The sequence below is a fragment of the Anser anser genome, assembly GCF_964211835.1.
Source record: "Anser anser genome assembly, chromosome: 2".
Lineage (NCBI taxonomy): Eukaryota > Metazoa > Chordata > Aves > Anseriformes > Anatidae > Anser > Anser anser.
The window spans coordinates 87,071,997-87,090,446 of NC_139721.1; the positions used below are offsets into that span (position 1 = coordinate 87,071,997).

Sequence of the window (18,450 nt, forward strand, 5' to 3'; positions counted from 1 at the left end):
TTTGTTCTTTTGTGTGACAGTTTAAATTATTTAACTTGTAAGTTGAAAATAGGTGGTTATGTCATCTTGGATAAATTAATTAAGAATTTAGCAGTAGTTTTTTGCAGGAAAACCAGACTTGTTCCTGGTTAAGCAATTTAAATTTTTGGTTCATTTAATGGTATAGCTTTTAAAACTAGGGCAGAAGCTGGACATTACTGGGGTTGCCTGTTGTTTTTAGGGTGGGTATTCCTTTATATGTTAGAAAAACTCTTTTCTACATTTTTGTGTAACCAAGAAGGTGTTTTTTTTACTAAAAGGTCAGTGAAGACAATAAGAAAAGCTATGTCATGGGCAAAATTAAAATAATCTAGGCTAGTGGTAGTGAGGAGTATGTTGTTTAGATTTTAAATGTCTATATTCTTATGTTAATTAAATCACTGGAAAGGTTCAAGAGGAGGATTGAGAGAATCTAAAAGATTGGAATGATCATTTTACAAAGACCTGAAAAATCAGTATCTCCAGTAATACTGGTTTGTGATACAAAGCCTCAAATATGCTAATTTCTTTATCGACATTCTGTAACAGTTGAAGCAGTTCTAGAGATTGCCATGTGCTTTCTTTAAATTAGATACTTGAAGTGTCATAAAATTAAGAAATACCCACAGTCTGGACAATCTTAATACAAAAGTCCTTGTGGAACACACGGACTTTGTGCATGTCAAAAAATCATAAAATTATATAGGTTGTGAATGGTATGAGTTTAATTTCACCTTTTAAAACAATTAGTCCGTTGCAGCTGCTGTATATATGAGTGATTTTTGACAAACACCTTTTAGTTTTAAAATGAGGTAATAATGTTGCATGCAGTCAAAGGAAGATGAGTTCCTTCAGGGGCTGGAAGATGAAGTGACTGAGTTTGCATCTGAAGTAAATACTGGAGAGGTGTTTTAAATTGTGTTTCTGTACAAAGTTTAGGTTAATTTGCACTATGGACTATGTAAAATGTGCTAGTACTTGTTTGTATTAAAAAAGAAATGTAAAATGTCTTAAAGCTGAAAGGATCATGAGCACACACAATCGTAGGTATGTGTAGTGTGGTCACTTGGTGAATTTAAGAACTTAAGTGAAAGCTTTCCCTGCTATCATTTGGTTTCATTTGCACATTTTGCAGTGTTTATTAATGTGCTGAGTTTCCCTTGCTCAGACCATTTACAGTGAGGGTAGATGCTAATGATAAATAATTTTCTCTCCTTTAGCTATTTTTTTTCACAGTTGTAGTGAGTAATTATTATCACTGTGACCACTAACCTTCTGTCATACTTCACGGATATCACACAGTGCTTCAAAAGCCACGGGCACCAGGGGCACAAGCAGATGTGTGTATGCACAGACACATCTGTACTGATGGACATACAGAGGCTTGACTGCCCAGACATTGCTTCCAAAACAGTTCCTATTTCCTTAGAGAAATGTATTTTGGTGTGGAATTTAGAAGTTATTTATGGATCACCCAATTGTGTGACTGCCATGCAGATTTTTGGAAGCCAGATAATTTATTGTTTTCATATTACTTTTCCTGACTGCCCTAATGACCTTTACAAAACATACCAAGTTGTGGCCTTTCTATGGAGCTCTTTTGGAGTGAGTGTTGGGGCAACTCATCACATCACAGGTTCCTTCCTGTTTGTGCAAAATAAATGACCAAGGACTTGATCTCTGTGTTAAGTGCAATTTTAGTATTACAGTGTCCTCATCACCGTGCCACAAACCAGGTTGTGTATGGCAGTAAGTGGGCACCTGTGTGTGCGTGGCTATGTTGTTGCCACAGTGCGGGGCAATGCTGGGGCTGCCCCATCCCGGCCCCAATGGCCCCACCGCAGGGCACGGCTGGGCCCAGCAGCCAAGGTGGTCGCACCTCGCTTCAGAGACAGCCTGGGGAAGAAAGGAGGGCACAGCGCTGCCCGGCAGCCAGAGCTTGTCCATCTTATTTTCTCTCCATGTCCTATTAAAGGGGAGTGAGAAAGTGTGTGGGTGGGCATCTGTCAGCCATCCAAGATCACCCTGCCCCAGTAAAGATGCACAAAGTTGTGGTACAATTTCCCTTTTCTGTTTATCACAGAATCATCTAGGTTGGAAGAGACCTCCAAGATCACCTAGTCCAACCTCTGACCTAACACTAACAAGTCCTCCACTAAACCATATCACTAAGCTCTACATCTAAACGTCTTTTAAAGACCTCCAGGGATGGTGACTCAACCACTTCCCTGGGCAGCTTATTCCAATGTCTAACAACCCTTTCCATAAAGAAGTTCTTTGTAATATCCAACCTAAACCTCCCCTGGCACAACTTTAGCGCATTCCCCCTCATCCTGTCACCAGGCATGTGGGAGAATAGACCAGCCCCCATCTCACTACAGCCTCCTTTAAGGCACCTATAGAGAGTGATAAGGTCGCCCCTGAGCCTCCTCTTCTCCAGGCTGAACAATCCCAGCTCCCTCAGCCGCTCCTCTTAATTATACCAAATACATTATACATTATACCAAAATTATGTAAAATCTCAAATGCATAGTTTCTATATTAAAAAAAAAAAAAAAAGGTGTGAATTGCATCCATGAGATATGACAGTGAGGAAATGAAGACAATTTTACATTCTTTTATATTCATCTTGATTTTGGTAACTTCATTTTTAAGGTTATTTACCAGCTAATCTTAAATCAATAGGTGATGAAGCTGATAGTATACTGGTAAACTCAAATATGAATAAACATCTCAGTTACTTCTCAAGTACCTTCTCAACCTTATTTTAGAGAGGTATTTATTCATGTTCAGTTTCTTCTCTAACTTTTCTCACAGGTGCTTTGTCTTGTTGAAGATGCTGCTGCATGACTTCCCTAATTTATCAGCTTATTCAAGATGTATTCATAAGATGAAATGTTAGCTGGACTTTTACTTTGGACAGTGACAGAAATGCTTCTGTGTAATGATTGAAACTCTAGATTAAATAATCCTATTTATTTTGTGTAAAGCTACAAAGAATAAAAAAAAATGCAGGAAGGCAGTCATAATTAGTGAAACAAATAGAAAGAACATCATGAAAGTTTTGTATCTTCTCACTTTTTATTTAGAAGTATGAAGCCATTCAGAAGCCATACAGAACGTTATTTATCAGGAAGATATCCTATTTTTTCCTAAGCTGAAGATGGCTGTAAAAGAATAGGGATTTCAGGTCCAGCAATTTATTGATAGTTCCCCTCAAAATGGCTGGGTAAAAAAAAAAAAAAAAAAAAGTTTGTCTGAGCCTGTAGTGTTCTTGAACTCCTAGTGGAGATTAAAAAGGGTTATTTGTGTCATGTATTGTATATGGCACTAAAGGCAATGGTTGATTTGGAACATATTCATTCGCAGCAGTTACTTCTTCAATTTATGAGATACTTTGCCCACATCTTCTTTCAGCTGATGTATCAAGATTATGTAAAATGCTTAATTATTTTTTTTGGTCTAGACCACACACATTTTTTAAATGAAATGCAAATTTGTCAGACAGTAAGAAGTAAAGGAGGATATCTCAGGTTTAAGCTTCCCTTTTGTTTCTTATCATATAACATTTACAGTCTGTGAAACTGAAATCACAGTCATGAATTTCCAAATGAATTACCTCTGTAAACATTTCTTTTCTAAAATACATAGGGTATTTTATAATTATAGTGGAGATTGTCAGTCTGTAAACATTACTTTTCTTTTTTTTTTTTCTTCCAAAGATTAGCACTGGGTGGTTCTTGACAAGCAATTAGTTTTAATTTAAGTAGTTCTTCCCACAAGCTTATCATCTGCAACTTTTTTTTTTTTTTAAAGTAAAAAGAACACAAACATCTTTGTCTGGAAAGAAAATGATGAGGTAATATTCAGATTATGTTCAACTACTTAGAGCCAGAAACCTGAGCAGAGGTAGATTGGAGCTAGAACGGTATGCCTTTAAAGTTGTCTTTGTATTCCTATGATCCTGGGTCCATTTGCTAAAGAGTCAATTCCCTCCAGAATTTAGATAAGATTTTTAAAAGTCAGCTGTTCAAGATGGCAGATAGAATGGATACAAAAATGTTTCTCTGGTGAAAGGTATTTTTAATGGACTTGGGGAGTAATTTGGCCAGATGAGTTTATTGTAAGACTGCCACTTGAGTAGTAGTGTGCTGTCCAATATGGTGTATGTTTGTATCAAATCTTTTTTTTTTCCTCTTACATCAGTTTGAAATTTTCCATTAGGTTACAAACAAGCAGAAGTCCCAGTCATCTAAATTTACACTTGTGATTTACTTGTTTTTATGTGTAATTAATATGTGCCATGGCGTATTGGTATGCCCTTGTCTGTTTTCAGATATGTGTAAGCCTGAACTGTTGCCAAAGTGTATTTGGTTGGTTGGTTGGTTATCATCCAATGAATTAGCATATTTGATACTTAAGGTATCACTATAAATAATGCAGCTTTTCAAAGTCCCATATAGGAAACATACTAATAATTAAGATCTACTGAAGATATCTTTTCATGTTAGTCCAAAGACCTACTTGAGCCATTCTTGTGATAATGTGTTCATAATCAGCCAGGTACTATCCACAAACAAGACTCTTGTTTTACTCCAGTTACTAAATGAGAAATACAGAAATTACGTATTAAATTGGCTATGCTTACAAAACAAATAGAAATGCTTAGAGTTAAGCATCAGCAGGTAGTCTTTTGGGATGTATAGTCTACTTACGTGTGTTTTTTTTTTAATGTGTTTATATTGCTACTTTTATTTCATCATTTAATATTAAAAGACATTGCCTTTTATCAATGACAACTAATTTAATCATAAAATTCAGTAGTATTCTAAAGGGGTATAATTTTAGACCTGGTAAAATGTCACAGAAGCAATGTTTGCACACCCTTGTTGAAAGCTTTGAGTCAAATCACAACAACCTAACCATGTCAGCAAATGAAAAATCATCTGTATGGACAATTCAGATGTGATGTTAAAACTCCAAGAACATTCTTATTATGCTGCTGACAAGAATATCAAAGTTCTAATGATGTGTTTTGGCTTCTAGAGGCAGGAGAAATGCAGCAGTAATGGAGGACTTCACTTATTTCCTGGAAAACAAGATAAATTTTACATTGAGACTTAACCCCAGTATCAAAAGGCTTTAGCCATAAGAAATGACTGCTTCATAAATGAACTAGTCATGAAATCTCCAAAAGAGATTTCTAGGCTAGACTAAGTCTTATGTAATGCTTAAAACAAACGCACAGCACCTGCCAGAAAGATGTAAAGGGCTAAAGGAAGTTGGAATGAAGAAATGGCACAGTAGGGAAGGCAAATACAGGCAGTCTTTTAAAAAGTGTGGTTGTTTCCAAAGGAGAGAAACATAAAGGACTAAAAAAAACTTCATTAATTGTAAATCACAGAAGTATGTGTCAAAGAAAGTCTGAGGAAAAGCTTGCAGTTAAAACAAAACAAAACAAACAAAACCCGCATTCTTCTTTAGAATTATCAGGATAAGAAAGCTTGCTAGAGACTGTTGTGCCAAAAGACATCTGGGGTATAAAAGGTGTAAAGAGAGCAAAGTAAGGCTGTTGCAAATACAAAACAAAAAAGCTAAGAGACTTCTTAAAAAATCTCTTTACCGTGGGAAAGCTTGGGGAGTACAGCACAGTCCATTTATGAAGAATGTATCAAAGGAAGAGTATCAAACTGAGGCACCAGTGCAAAAGGCTATGGAGCAAATCAACAAATGAATAGTAATTAATCACATGTGCCTGACGAATCTAAGAAGAAAATACCCAAACCAGTAACCTTAGTATACAAATTCACATCTAAAGCTATTTCAATATCTGAGAAAAACAAACAAACAAAAACAAACAAAACAAAAAAAATTGTATGTGAGGAAAACCACATAAATATGCCATTTAACATTAAAAACTGTTTTGGAAAAAAAAAAAAGTGATTAGTCAGGTGAAAATTTTAATTAATTATACAAAGCTACTGAGAAGAGAAAATTGGAAAGACCAGTCGTAGAGAACTGCAGCAGAAGGATCTTCTAAGACTGAGTGAAATTCAATACAGATAAATTTAGAATAGGACACAAGAGCAGCAACAATTTTAACTGAGTTGACAGTAACTACTAAGTAACAACATCGTAATATTATATTAGTTCTAAGAAAAATCTCCCATCAGGTCAATGCTTAGAAACAATCCAATGAGCAAAATGAATATCAGGAATTATTAGGAAGGGAAAAAATAGCATCAGCAAATATCTTATCTTTATAAATGCAGAGTATACCTGCAGCTCAAACACAAAGTGTACTTCTCATTTTTCTTCTTCTTTCCCCCAGTCTTACAAAAAACACATTTTTGAGTGCTACAAGACTGATCAAATATATAGAACACTTTCTATATGAGGAGTACTAAGTAAACTTTTGAACTGCCAAACTGTCACCTTAATTCCAGCAACTCCACATTTTCAATTAACAACTTCATTCATATTCTGGGATTATTTACAGCTGTTCTCTTTCTGAATACAGGATATGATATGATATTTTATTTTATCGGAAGAGATTGTTTTACTTTCTTGAAAACAGTACAAAGAACACCTGAGTAAAGGAGAGCTCTTCTGACTGAAAAGAGATTAAATAAAGTGGGTTTGACAGTGGCCTAGACAGTCATAAACAGTGTGAGGAATGTGAATCAGGAATGATTTTTCACTATCCTTTGTTTCCCTCTTACAAGCTGTAGTCATCCAAAAAAAAAAAAAAAAAGGCACATGGCAGACCACAAATAAAGAAAACAGTGATGCACTTCGTTATGTGTGAAATTGGTAAAACTGCTTAGTATAGGATTCTTTGATGCTTAATGCTTGAACTTATGAATGAAATAGTGAAGTTGTATTAGTGTTCCTAATTAGTCTCTCAATAATGAATTGAGGTAATTCAGCAGGTAAAATGTACATAGAGATTAAGAGCAAGCCACGGTTTGACAGAAAATTCATTCAAAAAGTCAGAGCTGCATGTCCATAAATATAGCTAGATGAGCTTTAGATCAAATAAACATTGACAAAAATCACTTGTGCCCATCACAAGCATTTGTTGTCATATTAAATATTATTTCAAGCTTGATTGTGTCAGAGGCTATTACTGAAGAACTTGGCATTTCCAGTCCTTCTTAGATAACTATTCCTCTACATGTCTGCAATAGCATGAGCAAATCCTGTTTTCCATTTTATATGGAGGATGTAGTTTCTCCATTTTTCCTCTGTATTGTCTGAAATCATTGAGACGTTTCTTTCCAAGCACAAGGAATCCATTCATTATGGATAGATTTCATACTTGAAGGAAACTGGCAATTTACAGTGACTCAGTCAAAGTTTGTTTTTGTTTAAAACAGTAATCATAAGAATTACATAAAATCGAGATGTAAATTCCAGGTAAAAACTGAAACATACATATGTAGTTGTATCAACTACTTTTACAGCGTCAACTATGGTTTGTGTTAAAACAGAACAAAAAAAGTATATATATTTTGCGTCTTGCAAGTGACTAGCAGATACTCAATGGCTCCAATTTATTGCACTGCTCAGGAATTTAAATCATGGGGGTTTTGTCAAAGTCATCATCCTCAAAATCAAAGACTCTTGCTTCATAGCTGGCAGCTGGAAGATTCAAGAGCATCAACAAGAACACTTTTGTTCTTTCTTACAGACAAATCTGCAGATTAACTCTCTAAAATCAGTTTATTCCTTTCATTTGCTTGTTTCTTTGTTTTCAATTTATTCCTTTTTAGTTTTAACTTCAGAGAGTAGATATTTGGTACTTCTGGAAACTTCTATCTCACTGAGAAGCCTCTGTGTAAGAACCCCAATTCCTACAGAGAGACACAGAATTCCCTTCCTCCTCCATACCTTAATTTAAAAAAAAAAAAAAGTCAGATGTGAAAATTCTGTAACTGTTCTAATTTGTGGCCACTTTCTTACTAATCTCGCTATAAACCTTCACCTTGGATGATGCTGTCTTTCACCTAGTATGTATCATTTTTGCCATGGTGTGTGTATACATAGCAGAGAGCAACAGTTTTCATTAGAGGGAGCCTTCTGTGTCCCTCAAAGTACAGTGTCTTCTCTGACTTCGCCGAGGATGTTGATACTACAGTGGTTCATAGTAGCAGAAAGAATTCATATCTCCTAACTAGGCAGCACATAGGGATATACTTGACTTCGAATCAGAAAGTTAGAGCAATGTTCCTGGTTCTTTCGTGAAGAGAGATATTAGTTAGTAACAATACACAACACTAGGAGTAATACACAACAACCGTTCTATGGCTACTTTTTCATTTGATCTACTTGGGTATAGCTAGGAAGAGACCTGATCTTACAATACATTGTATACAGTGTCCCAGAAAGTGGGACCTATGAGTTGGTATGGTAATATAAATAACGATCCTTATTTCTGAAGTTTCTATTTCAGCAGAACTTAAGTAGTTCACAAGGCTTATACTGACCACTCACACAGTAAACAGTCATTCAGATGTCTCAGAAGTGTTCTAGCCTATATGATATTAGCATTTATTTGTTTTGTATGGGAGAATATATATATATATTTTTTTTTCTGACAGCCTTTTGTAGCAGACAATAATTAAAAAATCCCTAGGTGGAAGTATGACATAGAAGTGTCAAAACTCACAGCTACCCTAGAGAGAATGTACAAGTTTTCTGTCTGTCTCAATTGAAGCTTTTGTAACTTAAGGTTTCTTCAGAATTGCTAGAACTATTTCTGATCTATAAAATCAATATTCCTTCAGGGAAAAAAAAAAAAAAGAGAGAATTTAAAACTCACTGCTATTCAGTAATTATTCTCATCAATATAGTGCCTTAAGTACATCTGTAGATGCAATAATGGTTTATTAAACTGAAAACATTTTAAATGACAATACCTTCCGTCCAAGAAAAATTACCTGCAATGTTAAAGTCTCAGTAAAACCAAGTAAACGCAGAAAAGGAATCTTCTCAGTGTGTCAGTTTACAGAAGGGAGAGCACCAGTGCTCCAGTTTGTCAGCCATTCTGTTTTTCCTTGTAGTCTTCATATGAAATGCTCCTCTTTTCTCATGGTGTTCCCTTCTACTGGGTTGTTTCCAGTCAGTGAGTTGTTACTGTTTTTTTCCAATACTTGCGTCTCTGCCCCATCAGCGGTGACAATGAAGAAGCGGGGACAAACTGTTTTTTAAGTGTGTTGAGATTTTGTAGAAATGCTTTCTCCTCTTAATTAATATTCAACTGGATTCCCTTCACTTGCTGAAATTTTACAATAGGATTGCTGTTCCAAATTTCCAGAAATTCATGACTGTATTTGTTGTTTATAATCTGGATTGTGTTGTGGTGCCTGTGATTCTGAAAGATCATCTTGCTCTAGGTCCTTGGTAGTTAAAAGATAATCTAATCTTTATATTACCTTAGTTCCATGTGACGGCTGGCGTATATGATAAGATCATAGGCTGACATATATGACAAGATTTATTAATGTGTGCACAGAATAGTGTATGAACATAGGCACAAGGTGAACAAAAGCTGTTTGATGCACTTTTCTTCAAACCTTTCATGCTCTGAAAGAGTATAGTAAATAAGAGAGAGTTAACAGGAAGATCTGGTATGTTTCAAGACTACATGTAACACAAGCACATTACAGCTACGTGAACTGCTTATAGGAAGCAAGACTGAAAAAAAATCTGAATGATTTAAGTTTTTATTGCGTATGGTCAAGGATCCTAAGACTCTTGAGATATATAGTTAATTGGCTTTCACAGCATGTTTCTTAAACTTAGTTTTATGAAGAATGCAACTGAGGCACAGGGAAGTAAACTGAGCTCTCAAAGGTGATGTAACAAGAAGCCTATTCTTCCCATCCCATGATTTATTAAGGAAAAAAAAAAGTTTACTCCTTAATTTTGATTTAGAGGAATTACATCTTTCCAGAGTGCTTGGTCTGTGGAAAACACAACCCCCATGCATACATGTGCCTTGGCACTCAGTGTTCCTGGCTCTTGGCACCACAACACACAAATGCTTTTTAAGTCAGACAGAAGCACACTTGTTACCAGTATCTACTCGAAAAGGGCTGAAGGCATAATCCAAGACCACAATACAAAGGAATTAACAAGCAGTGTTGTACACCAAAATGCACGTCACTCCACTGAAGCTCGTAATTAACAGGTAGTCATGCTGTGTAAAAGAGGGCTCTGTCCCTCCCATTTCCTTTTCTTCTTCTATGTGCAGATATTGTGCAGAGAGAAATACGTATCTCTACTGTCTTGCTTCAGCAGAACACAAACACTGAAGTGTTGGAGATCTGCAGCCAATGAGACAGGAGGAATAGCGTCTGCTATGGTAATTAATAACATCTAATAGCTTATTAACATATTAATGAGTTTTATATGGTTACACTAACTTTCTGAACAACTTCAGCAAACCGTGCTAACAAGATGATAATCTGATTTCACAGACTGGCTTCTCAGTTTATGTAAATGGCAAATCATTAGATTTGTTTTCTAAATTATGTTTGGAGATCTTGCCACATCTGTAGAAAATCAAGGAGAATTGTATACAACACAATTGTATCTTGAGATCTGTGTCCTAAAGGGCTGTTTATTTGATGCACCTTCTGAAGAGTTACTAACAGAAACTGGTTATAAGCTTTGTTTATGAACCTCTTCCTGAGCGAAGGGAGATCACGAATCAGCTTTGTCTAGTAAGACATTTTAGGAAGTATGTGTGGTTATGAGATGACACATGAAGAATTTGCTTTCTTGTCTGTTAGTCATTGGAAAAATGTCATGTGTGGAGCAGAAAGTGCAAGTGTTGAGAATGTACCCAAACGTCTATAATTCATCTGGTATCTGTACGGATTACAGAGGAACCAGAGTTCAGGCATAACATTACAGTGAACTTGTTTGGTCGTCCCTCGGGATATTTCATTATTTGTTGAAAGCCGTGTTGAAAGATGATTTGGGTCAGCTTTTTCGGTTCTATCCCTCTTGCAATATACTGACATATGTAGGTATATGGGTAAATATTCTTGGGCTTTTACATTAGTTATATTAGATGTGTCTGCATTATGAAACTGAAATGAGAATAAAATGGATGATTTATATTTGATGGCTATGCAGAACACCTTTTGCAATTCCTTTGAAGTTCCTTCCTATATCTGCAGATCACTAAGATTTGTCTAGATTATTTTTCTTGTTGCCTTTCAAGTTAAAGCAAAATAGTTGCAAACTTGAAATCTTAGATGCTTTGAAAAATGAATGAATTACAGAAGCTTGGGCTTCATCATAATCAGTGTATCTACTTTCAGGGAATTTTGCAGACCCTGACTAACCTCAGAAAGGTTCTTAAGCATCGCAGTGATTTTTTATGGTTTTTATTATGATTCAGCTGACAAGCAGAAGCTAAATTTTCACTTGTCTTTTGTTTGAAAGATTTTTGTTATGTGGAGGTGACAAGACCTGAGTAAAATAATGTAAAAAGAATCTGCATCATCTATCCACTTGGAGTTTTGGAGTGTAAAGGGACAGTTCTTCTCTAGAGCATGATGCCTATCAAAGGACACATTGAGAAACCATGTGGCTGGATTATTCATGTGTGTGAAATGTACAAGAAATACAATTTGAATAATTAATAGACTGATTAATTAATTAATCATGTTTGTTGCTTAATTGAGTTGCGAGTGTTTTGATTTATGGCCTCTAATAGTGAATTTAGTTTACTGACAAGGAGGGAAACTGAGCCAAAGACATCTGTTTGTACATATGTAAGAACCTGCAGATGAGAGAGAAGAAATAATTCCTAGTTCAACTGAAAATCAAACTGTATGATTGGAAAGTAAAATGTGTATAATAGAAGAGCATTTCTTTTCCAGTTTGAGCTAATTAGAATATATACGTCAGGAAGACCAATGTCATAACTTCTGTGTACTTTACTCTTCCATTTTATTTTCTCTTTGGTCAGAGGTGTCATGAATATTTTTACAGACCAGATACGTGATTTTTTTTACATTGGATCTGAATATTGTCTTCTATAGAACTACTTTTTGTGAAAATATCGTTACATTAGGGCTACTCCCTTATAATTGTTTTGTGTGTGTGTGTTTTGCTTTCACAAATGCTTATCAAGTTAAAAAAAAAAAAAAGTTAAACAATCAGTCTTTTTCTTTTTAAAAAAGGAGGTCAATAGGGCCATTGGATGAGGAATTGGATGGTATTTTGAAGGCAGGGTGGAAGGTGTGGAGAGACAGCATCCAGAGCCGAGTGGTGGAACAGCAGAGAGCACCGTAGGTGTGCAGGGTACTCCCTTTTCCTACAGCAGTGATTTTTTTTGCTTGCTCCAGCTTATGGTCAGGTCTCATTCTCCTGTGAGGAACAGTGCAAGCAGTCTCTCATAGCTCAGGACAGCAAGCAGGAATGAGGATGGAGTAGTGGTGAGTCAAGTTAGCCAAAATATGGAGAAAGGACGAGGTGCAAGCATGTGCAAGGGATCTTGGTGAGATGGGGATGACAGCTAGAACTGGAAGCACGAGGACTGTGAGAGGAGGGTAAAGTAAGGAAAGATGGAACCACTCTGCAAGGGAGGATCTCCAAGCTTTTGGGAAGGTCTCACCTCTTTGTTGAAATAGTGAATGAGAGAGAAGGGGGAACATGTAACAAATATGTACACACCCTTGTAAGTTCAAAACATGTTATTTTCTTTCAGCGTTCCTCTATTTTTCAACCTCACTTCAATTAAAACCTCTGTTGTTATTTTCAAAAGTGAAGAAATTATTTTGATGAGCTTGTGTGGCGCATAGAATTTGTGCATAATACAGCAGAATATTACTGTGTTATGTTTATATATTAGTAAGAAAGAAGTATAATTAACACATGATAAATGCTTTGAATACTAACAAAGCATTACTGATATGACCACGCATTATTTTTGTATGTAAGTATATTATTTTGTGGTTTGATAAATATAAATAGTTGCTTTAAGAAACATAAGAAAATGGATAAACCTGTTAAAGTGACAAACCTTGTGTGTCTTAAGAAATATGAGCAAGAATAACTTTTCTTACAAGATGCTTGTGGTTTTTGCTGATTTTGTTTGGCTCAAGAAAAGTATATTGTGGTAGAATTTCAGCACTCCTGCCCGTAAAATAAATTAAATGTCGTTGACATACAATGAAATAATGATTCCTTGAAAAATAACGGAAACCTTTTTCCAACCCTTAAAAAATGCTTATTTTGAATGTTAGAGTCTGATTTATTCATGAAATTGAACTAGTTTACCTGTCCTTAATCAAAGGAAGATCACAGATTAGGAGAAGATGATTTATACATGAAATAGCTAGAATGTTTTTCAAAAGACCACAGTTTCATAGGTCAGGAAGAAACCTTAAGAGATCGTCCATTCCATACCTATAACCCATGATGGGACCAGCTAAACCTTCCCTGAGAGATTTTTATCTACTCTGTCTCCTTTAATCTGAACTCTTTTGCATCATCTCATTCATTCTCTCTCTCTCTCTCTCTCTCTCTCATTTTTTTTTTTTTAAGTCTGTAGCACCTCCCCACATGTCAGAGTTACTTCTATATCAAATACCAAAACTACATGCACATGTTGGGGATATTGGAGGGAAATAACTAAAATCATTTCAAGCTAAAATGAAGTAATATCCAGAACTAATTGGCTAGAAATACTCATCTAGCTAATGTAATTATTAAGTGCAATGTTATTAAGTGTATAGGACATGAGGTGTCCTCAGAGTCCCAGTGTGGTCCAGTCCATGCTGAATGTTCTTGGGCACAGTGAAGTGTTTCTGGAGCTGCTGAGCCGGTGCAGCTTTTGCAGTTACCTCTCTCTTGCAGATGCTTAGAGCACATCCATAAACCATTAGAAAAAAAGGTATTTTGAGTTCTGGGTTAGTAATTAGGTAGTATTATTGAGTGTGACAATGTAGCTATAGCAAAGTGTACAATATATCTGGCTAGCACTTCCTTTAATGATCAAGCCAGTTCCCTCACCAGATAAGGTTTTGAAATATAACCTCTTTTCTCCTCTTTTGCATTAGGCAGGGGAGAACAGTTATGAAAATATTTTGCTCCTCTACCATGAATCATAATCTTTTTATTGTCTAAAAAAGTGAACAAGTAAAAGGAGCACTTCAGGTTGGGTGGGAGGAGGAAGGTGTTGTATAACATACCTTTACAGATTATTGCAATAAAAGGTTGATTTTTTATTTTTTTTTAACAGTGGAACAGGTGAAGTTTTCCATTTCTGACTATTGGCAGATGGATAATATTAACAAAAATGTCAGTATAATTATTTATTGGAGGTGGCTGTACAGAGTACAGGTGAGAATACTTTTGTGACCAGACTACTTTGGCAAAAATCTTCCATTGGTTACTGGATATATATGAGAACTGAAACAGAAAGCAAAGCTAGCTGATTTTTTTGGAGGGGGGGGCTGGGGGGCAGATATTCATATACCATAAGTCATGTCATGCTTGGTGTTGATAATAGGTATGGAAAATCCATATTTTGCTAGAAAGAAATGTGTTCTTTTGTTGTCAAGTAGTGTTTTGTTTCTATTGCACAGGCTTTTCTTTTAGGACATCTTTTAAGACCAAATGAAAACTTGAGAAGTAATTATTTTAAATGAGAAGAAAAATACTGAACTCACAAAAGATAGCATGAGGTGTATGTGCAATGTAAACAGTAAAATAACATGAGGAGAGTTAAAGTCATAGCATTACTGTTAGCATAGCAACCACATAACCACCAAGTGATTATATGAAGGTGCTTTATTCAGCGCTGGAAGCCGGGGCAGGTGCCCAAATCTGGCTTCAAGTCCCGTTACTTCCCAGCCATTATTTATACATACAACATTACGTCAGGTATACATATTCATTACAGGTTGCAACATCAGCCTCGCATTCCATTCTAATTAGCTCCCCTCCCCTTTGCACATGCGTGGCGCACTCTGGTGGTCGTCCAGGTGGTCGTCCAGATGAAGTAAGGAGTCTTCCTCTCCGCTAAACTTTTCACCTTTCTCACTTGATGCATGCTCCCTCCGCTCCTTGGTTCTGCTTCAACTCATTTCAACATTTCCAGGCCCTTATCCAAGGTCAGGTTGTACCTGTTCCCTCCCAGGGTTCCCCTTCAACGATTCCTTTAAATGTTCAGTGTACTCCCTAAGTTTCCAGTGTACATAGATTAATTGATAATGCAAGTACATTTGGCAATGCTTAATTATACTGTATGTCCCATCACCTAAGAGACATTAGTAAAACATCCATTCGATTCTCCCCAACACTAACATTTCCCCCCTTTGAAAATACTTCACTCACACCAAGAGCAAGTATTTTCATTACTATTAGGTTGAATCAGGTTAGTAGAGGTTAGTGAGTATAACTTGATATAGAGATTAGTAAGTATAATCTTAACGCATCTTCGTTAGTCTACTATCTTATTGATTCCTCTATGCCTGCTTGTTAACGCTAGTACTATAGGATGGGGGTGGAGTAAGTGGGATAGGGTGTTCTGGGTGATTCCCAGTAACCTACTAACCTCCTTAACCACATTGGCAATGAAATGTGGTCCCCTGTCTGAAGAAATACCCAACGGTACACCAAATCTAGGGATTATTTCCTGTAGTAACCATTTTACCGTTTCCTTTGCTTGGTTGGTGTGACAGGGAAGGGCCTCCGGCCATCCTGAAAAAGTATCAACCCCTACCAATAGGTATTTATAACCTCTTGCTTTAGGCAGTTCCACGAAGTCTATTTGCCAGTAATCTCCAGGCTCTATCCCAGCTCTAGTTCTTCCCATCTCAGCATGTTTCCTTGCTACTGGATTATTCTTTAAGCAAAGCTCACATTTTGACATTACTGACTTTGCCATTGTTAACATGTGTACCGAGATGACACCTCGTTTCAAATAGGTCACCATTGCTCCTGCACCCCAGTGACATTCATTATGTTTTATTTGTAAGATTTCTCGCATTACTATAGGAGGCACTATGAGTTGTCCTGTCGCAGTCACATACCATCCGTCAGGATTCTTCTGGGCCTTCATCAAATTTGCAAGTCTCTCGTCTTCTGCTGAATACTTTGGGTCTTCAGGTAATTTAAAACAAGAGAGGCCTACCTTTGATGGAATTAAAGCCATTACTTTCCATACTTCACGCGCAACCTTCCGGGCCGTCAAATCTGCCAGTCTGTTACCTTCTGCAGTCTCTGACACCCCTCCTTGATGAGCTTTACAATGCATTATGGCCACCTGTTGGGGTTTCTGTACAGCTGTTATTAATTTCAATATTTCTTCCTGGTATTTTATATTAGTCCCTTGTGAGGATAGCATTCCCCTTTCTTTCCATAATGCCCCATGTACGTGGACTACCCCGAATGCATATTTTGAATCTGTCCAAATATTCACGTTCTTACCCTCACTTAGTTCCAGGGCTTGTGTCAGGGCGACTATTTCTGCTCGTTGGGCTGAAGTCCCCGGAGGTAGGGAATTTGCCTCAATCACTACCTTTGATGTAGTTACCGCGTATCCTGCATAACGAGTCCCATTTTCCACAAAGCTACTTCCATCCGTGAAAAGTTCCCAATCCGGTCTCCCCAGAGGCTGATCCTTTAAGTCTGTTCTGCTGGCATAGGTATGTTCGATGATCTCCACGCAATCATGACTGAGGTCTCCTTCCTCCGTAGTTGTTCCTAGAAACACTGCTGGGTTCAATAAGTTAGTAGTTCTTAAGATTACATCATCTTGCTCAGTTAGTATAGCTTGATATTTCATCATTCGGCTGGGCGACAGCCAATGGCCCCCCTTTTGCTCCAATACCGTAGTCACCATATGTGGCACGAACACCTCAATTCGTTTCCCTAATGTGAGCTTCCTGGCTTCCTGTATTAAAAGGACTGTGGCTGCCACGGCCCTTAAACACGAGGGCCATCCAGCGCTTACCGCATCCAATTGTTTAGAAAAATACCCCACAGGTCTTTTCCAGCTGCCAAGTCGCTGGGTCAGTATTCCTAGTGCCAATCGTTGTCTCTCGTGCACAAACAGCTGGAAGTCCTTTGATAAATCCGGCAAGCCCAAGGCAGGCGCCTTTATCAGGGCTTCTTTTAATTTCTTAAAGGCCTCTTGTTGTGGCTTTCCCCAGGTAAATGTACAGGCCTTTTGGGTTTCATAGAGGGGCTTTGCTATGAGTCCATAGTCCATTACCCACAGTCTGCACCACCCGGCCATACCTAGGAAAGCCCGTAGTTCGTGCAAATTTTGCGGCTCGGGGATTTCACAAATAGCTTGTATTCGGTTAACTCCCAATTTTCTTTGTCCTTGAGAAATTTCACATCCCAAATAAATTACTGTTGTGCACGCGATTTGTGCCTTTTGTTTAGAAACCTTGTACCCATTTAGTCCCAATTGATTCAAAATATCGATAGTTACCTGAATACATTCTGACTCTCCTTCGGTAGCTATTAATATATCGTCCACATATTGTAACAGCAGGTATCGATCCTTTGGTACCTGAATCTGTCCTTGGTTAATCCAATCTTCTATTTCTTTAGCTAGTTGACCGCCGAAGAGGGTCGGGCTATTCTTGAATCCTTGAGGCAACCTTGTCCAGGTTAGTTGCATCTTTCGTCCGTTCCGTGGGTTTTCCCATTCAAAAGCAAAAAGTTTTCTACTATCCTTGTCAATGGGTATGCAGAAGAAGGCATCTTTTAAATCAATTACCGTAAACCACTTATATTTCTCTTTTACAGATGTTAACAATGTATAAGGATTAGCCACCACTGGGTGAATATCTTTTGTTATTTCGTTTATTGCCCTAAGGTCCTGCACTAGCCTGTATTCCCCGTTAGGTTTCTTTACTGGGAATATTGGGGTATTATATTCAGATTTGCATTCCTCCAGAATGTGGTAGCTAAGAAATTTATCTATAATCTTTACTATTCCTAGCCTAGCTTCTAGCTTCAATGGGTACTGTTTAATCTGTACCGGTCGTGCCCCTTCCTTAAGTTCAATTTTTACTGGCTGGGCTACTTTTGATTTTCCAGGCACATCCGTTTCCCAAACTGCAGGCATTACTGCATTTTCTACCCCTTTTGGGATATGAGGAACAGCCTTCTCTTTAATCATTAATATTTGTCCCACTTTTGATTCCGGGATTCTCATAATCAATTCTCCATCTTCAAACATTATGGTAGCGTTTAGTTTAGTTAGCAAATCCCGTCCCAAAAGAGGAATAGGGCATTCTGGTACATATAAAAATTCATGCGTAATTTCTTTGCCTCCAAACCGTAAATCAAGGGGTTGTAAGAACGGCCGTATTTCCTCCTTCCCGGTGGCACCTACAATAGTAGTTTTCCTTTTCCCTATCTTACCACTTAATCTATTGAGCACTG

The 18,450-nt window shown here is 37.2% G+C and overlaps 1 protein-coding gene across 27 annotated transcripts in view; it reads left to right on the forward strand.

Moving 5' to 3' along the window:
* Positions 1-18,450, forward strand: part of CDH18 (cadherin 18) — a 543,479-nt gene that overhangs the window by 368,983 nt on the left and 156,046 nt on the right. The window contains exon 3 of one of the 27 annotated variants that reach the window (XM_083824902.1): positions 10,277-10,387. The exons of the other annotated variants lie outside the window; for them this stretch is intronic. Coding sequence (XP_083681028.1) covers positions 10,385-10,387 — 3 coding nt within the window. The 5' untranslated portion in view covers positions 10,277-10,384. The remainder of the gene's footprint in view (positions 1-10,276; positions 10,388-18,450) is intronic. 27 annotated transcript variants of the gene reach the window in all.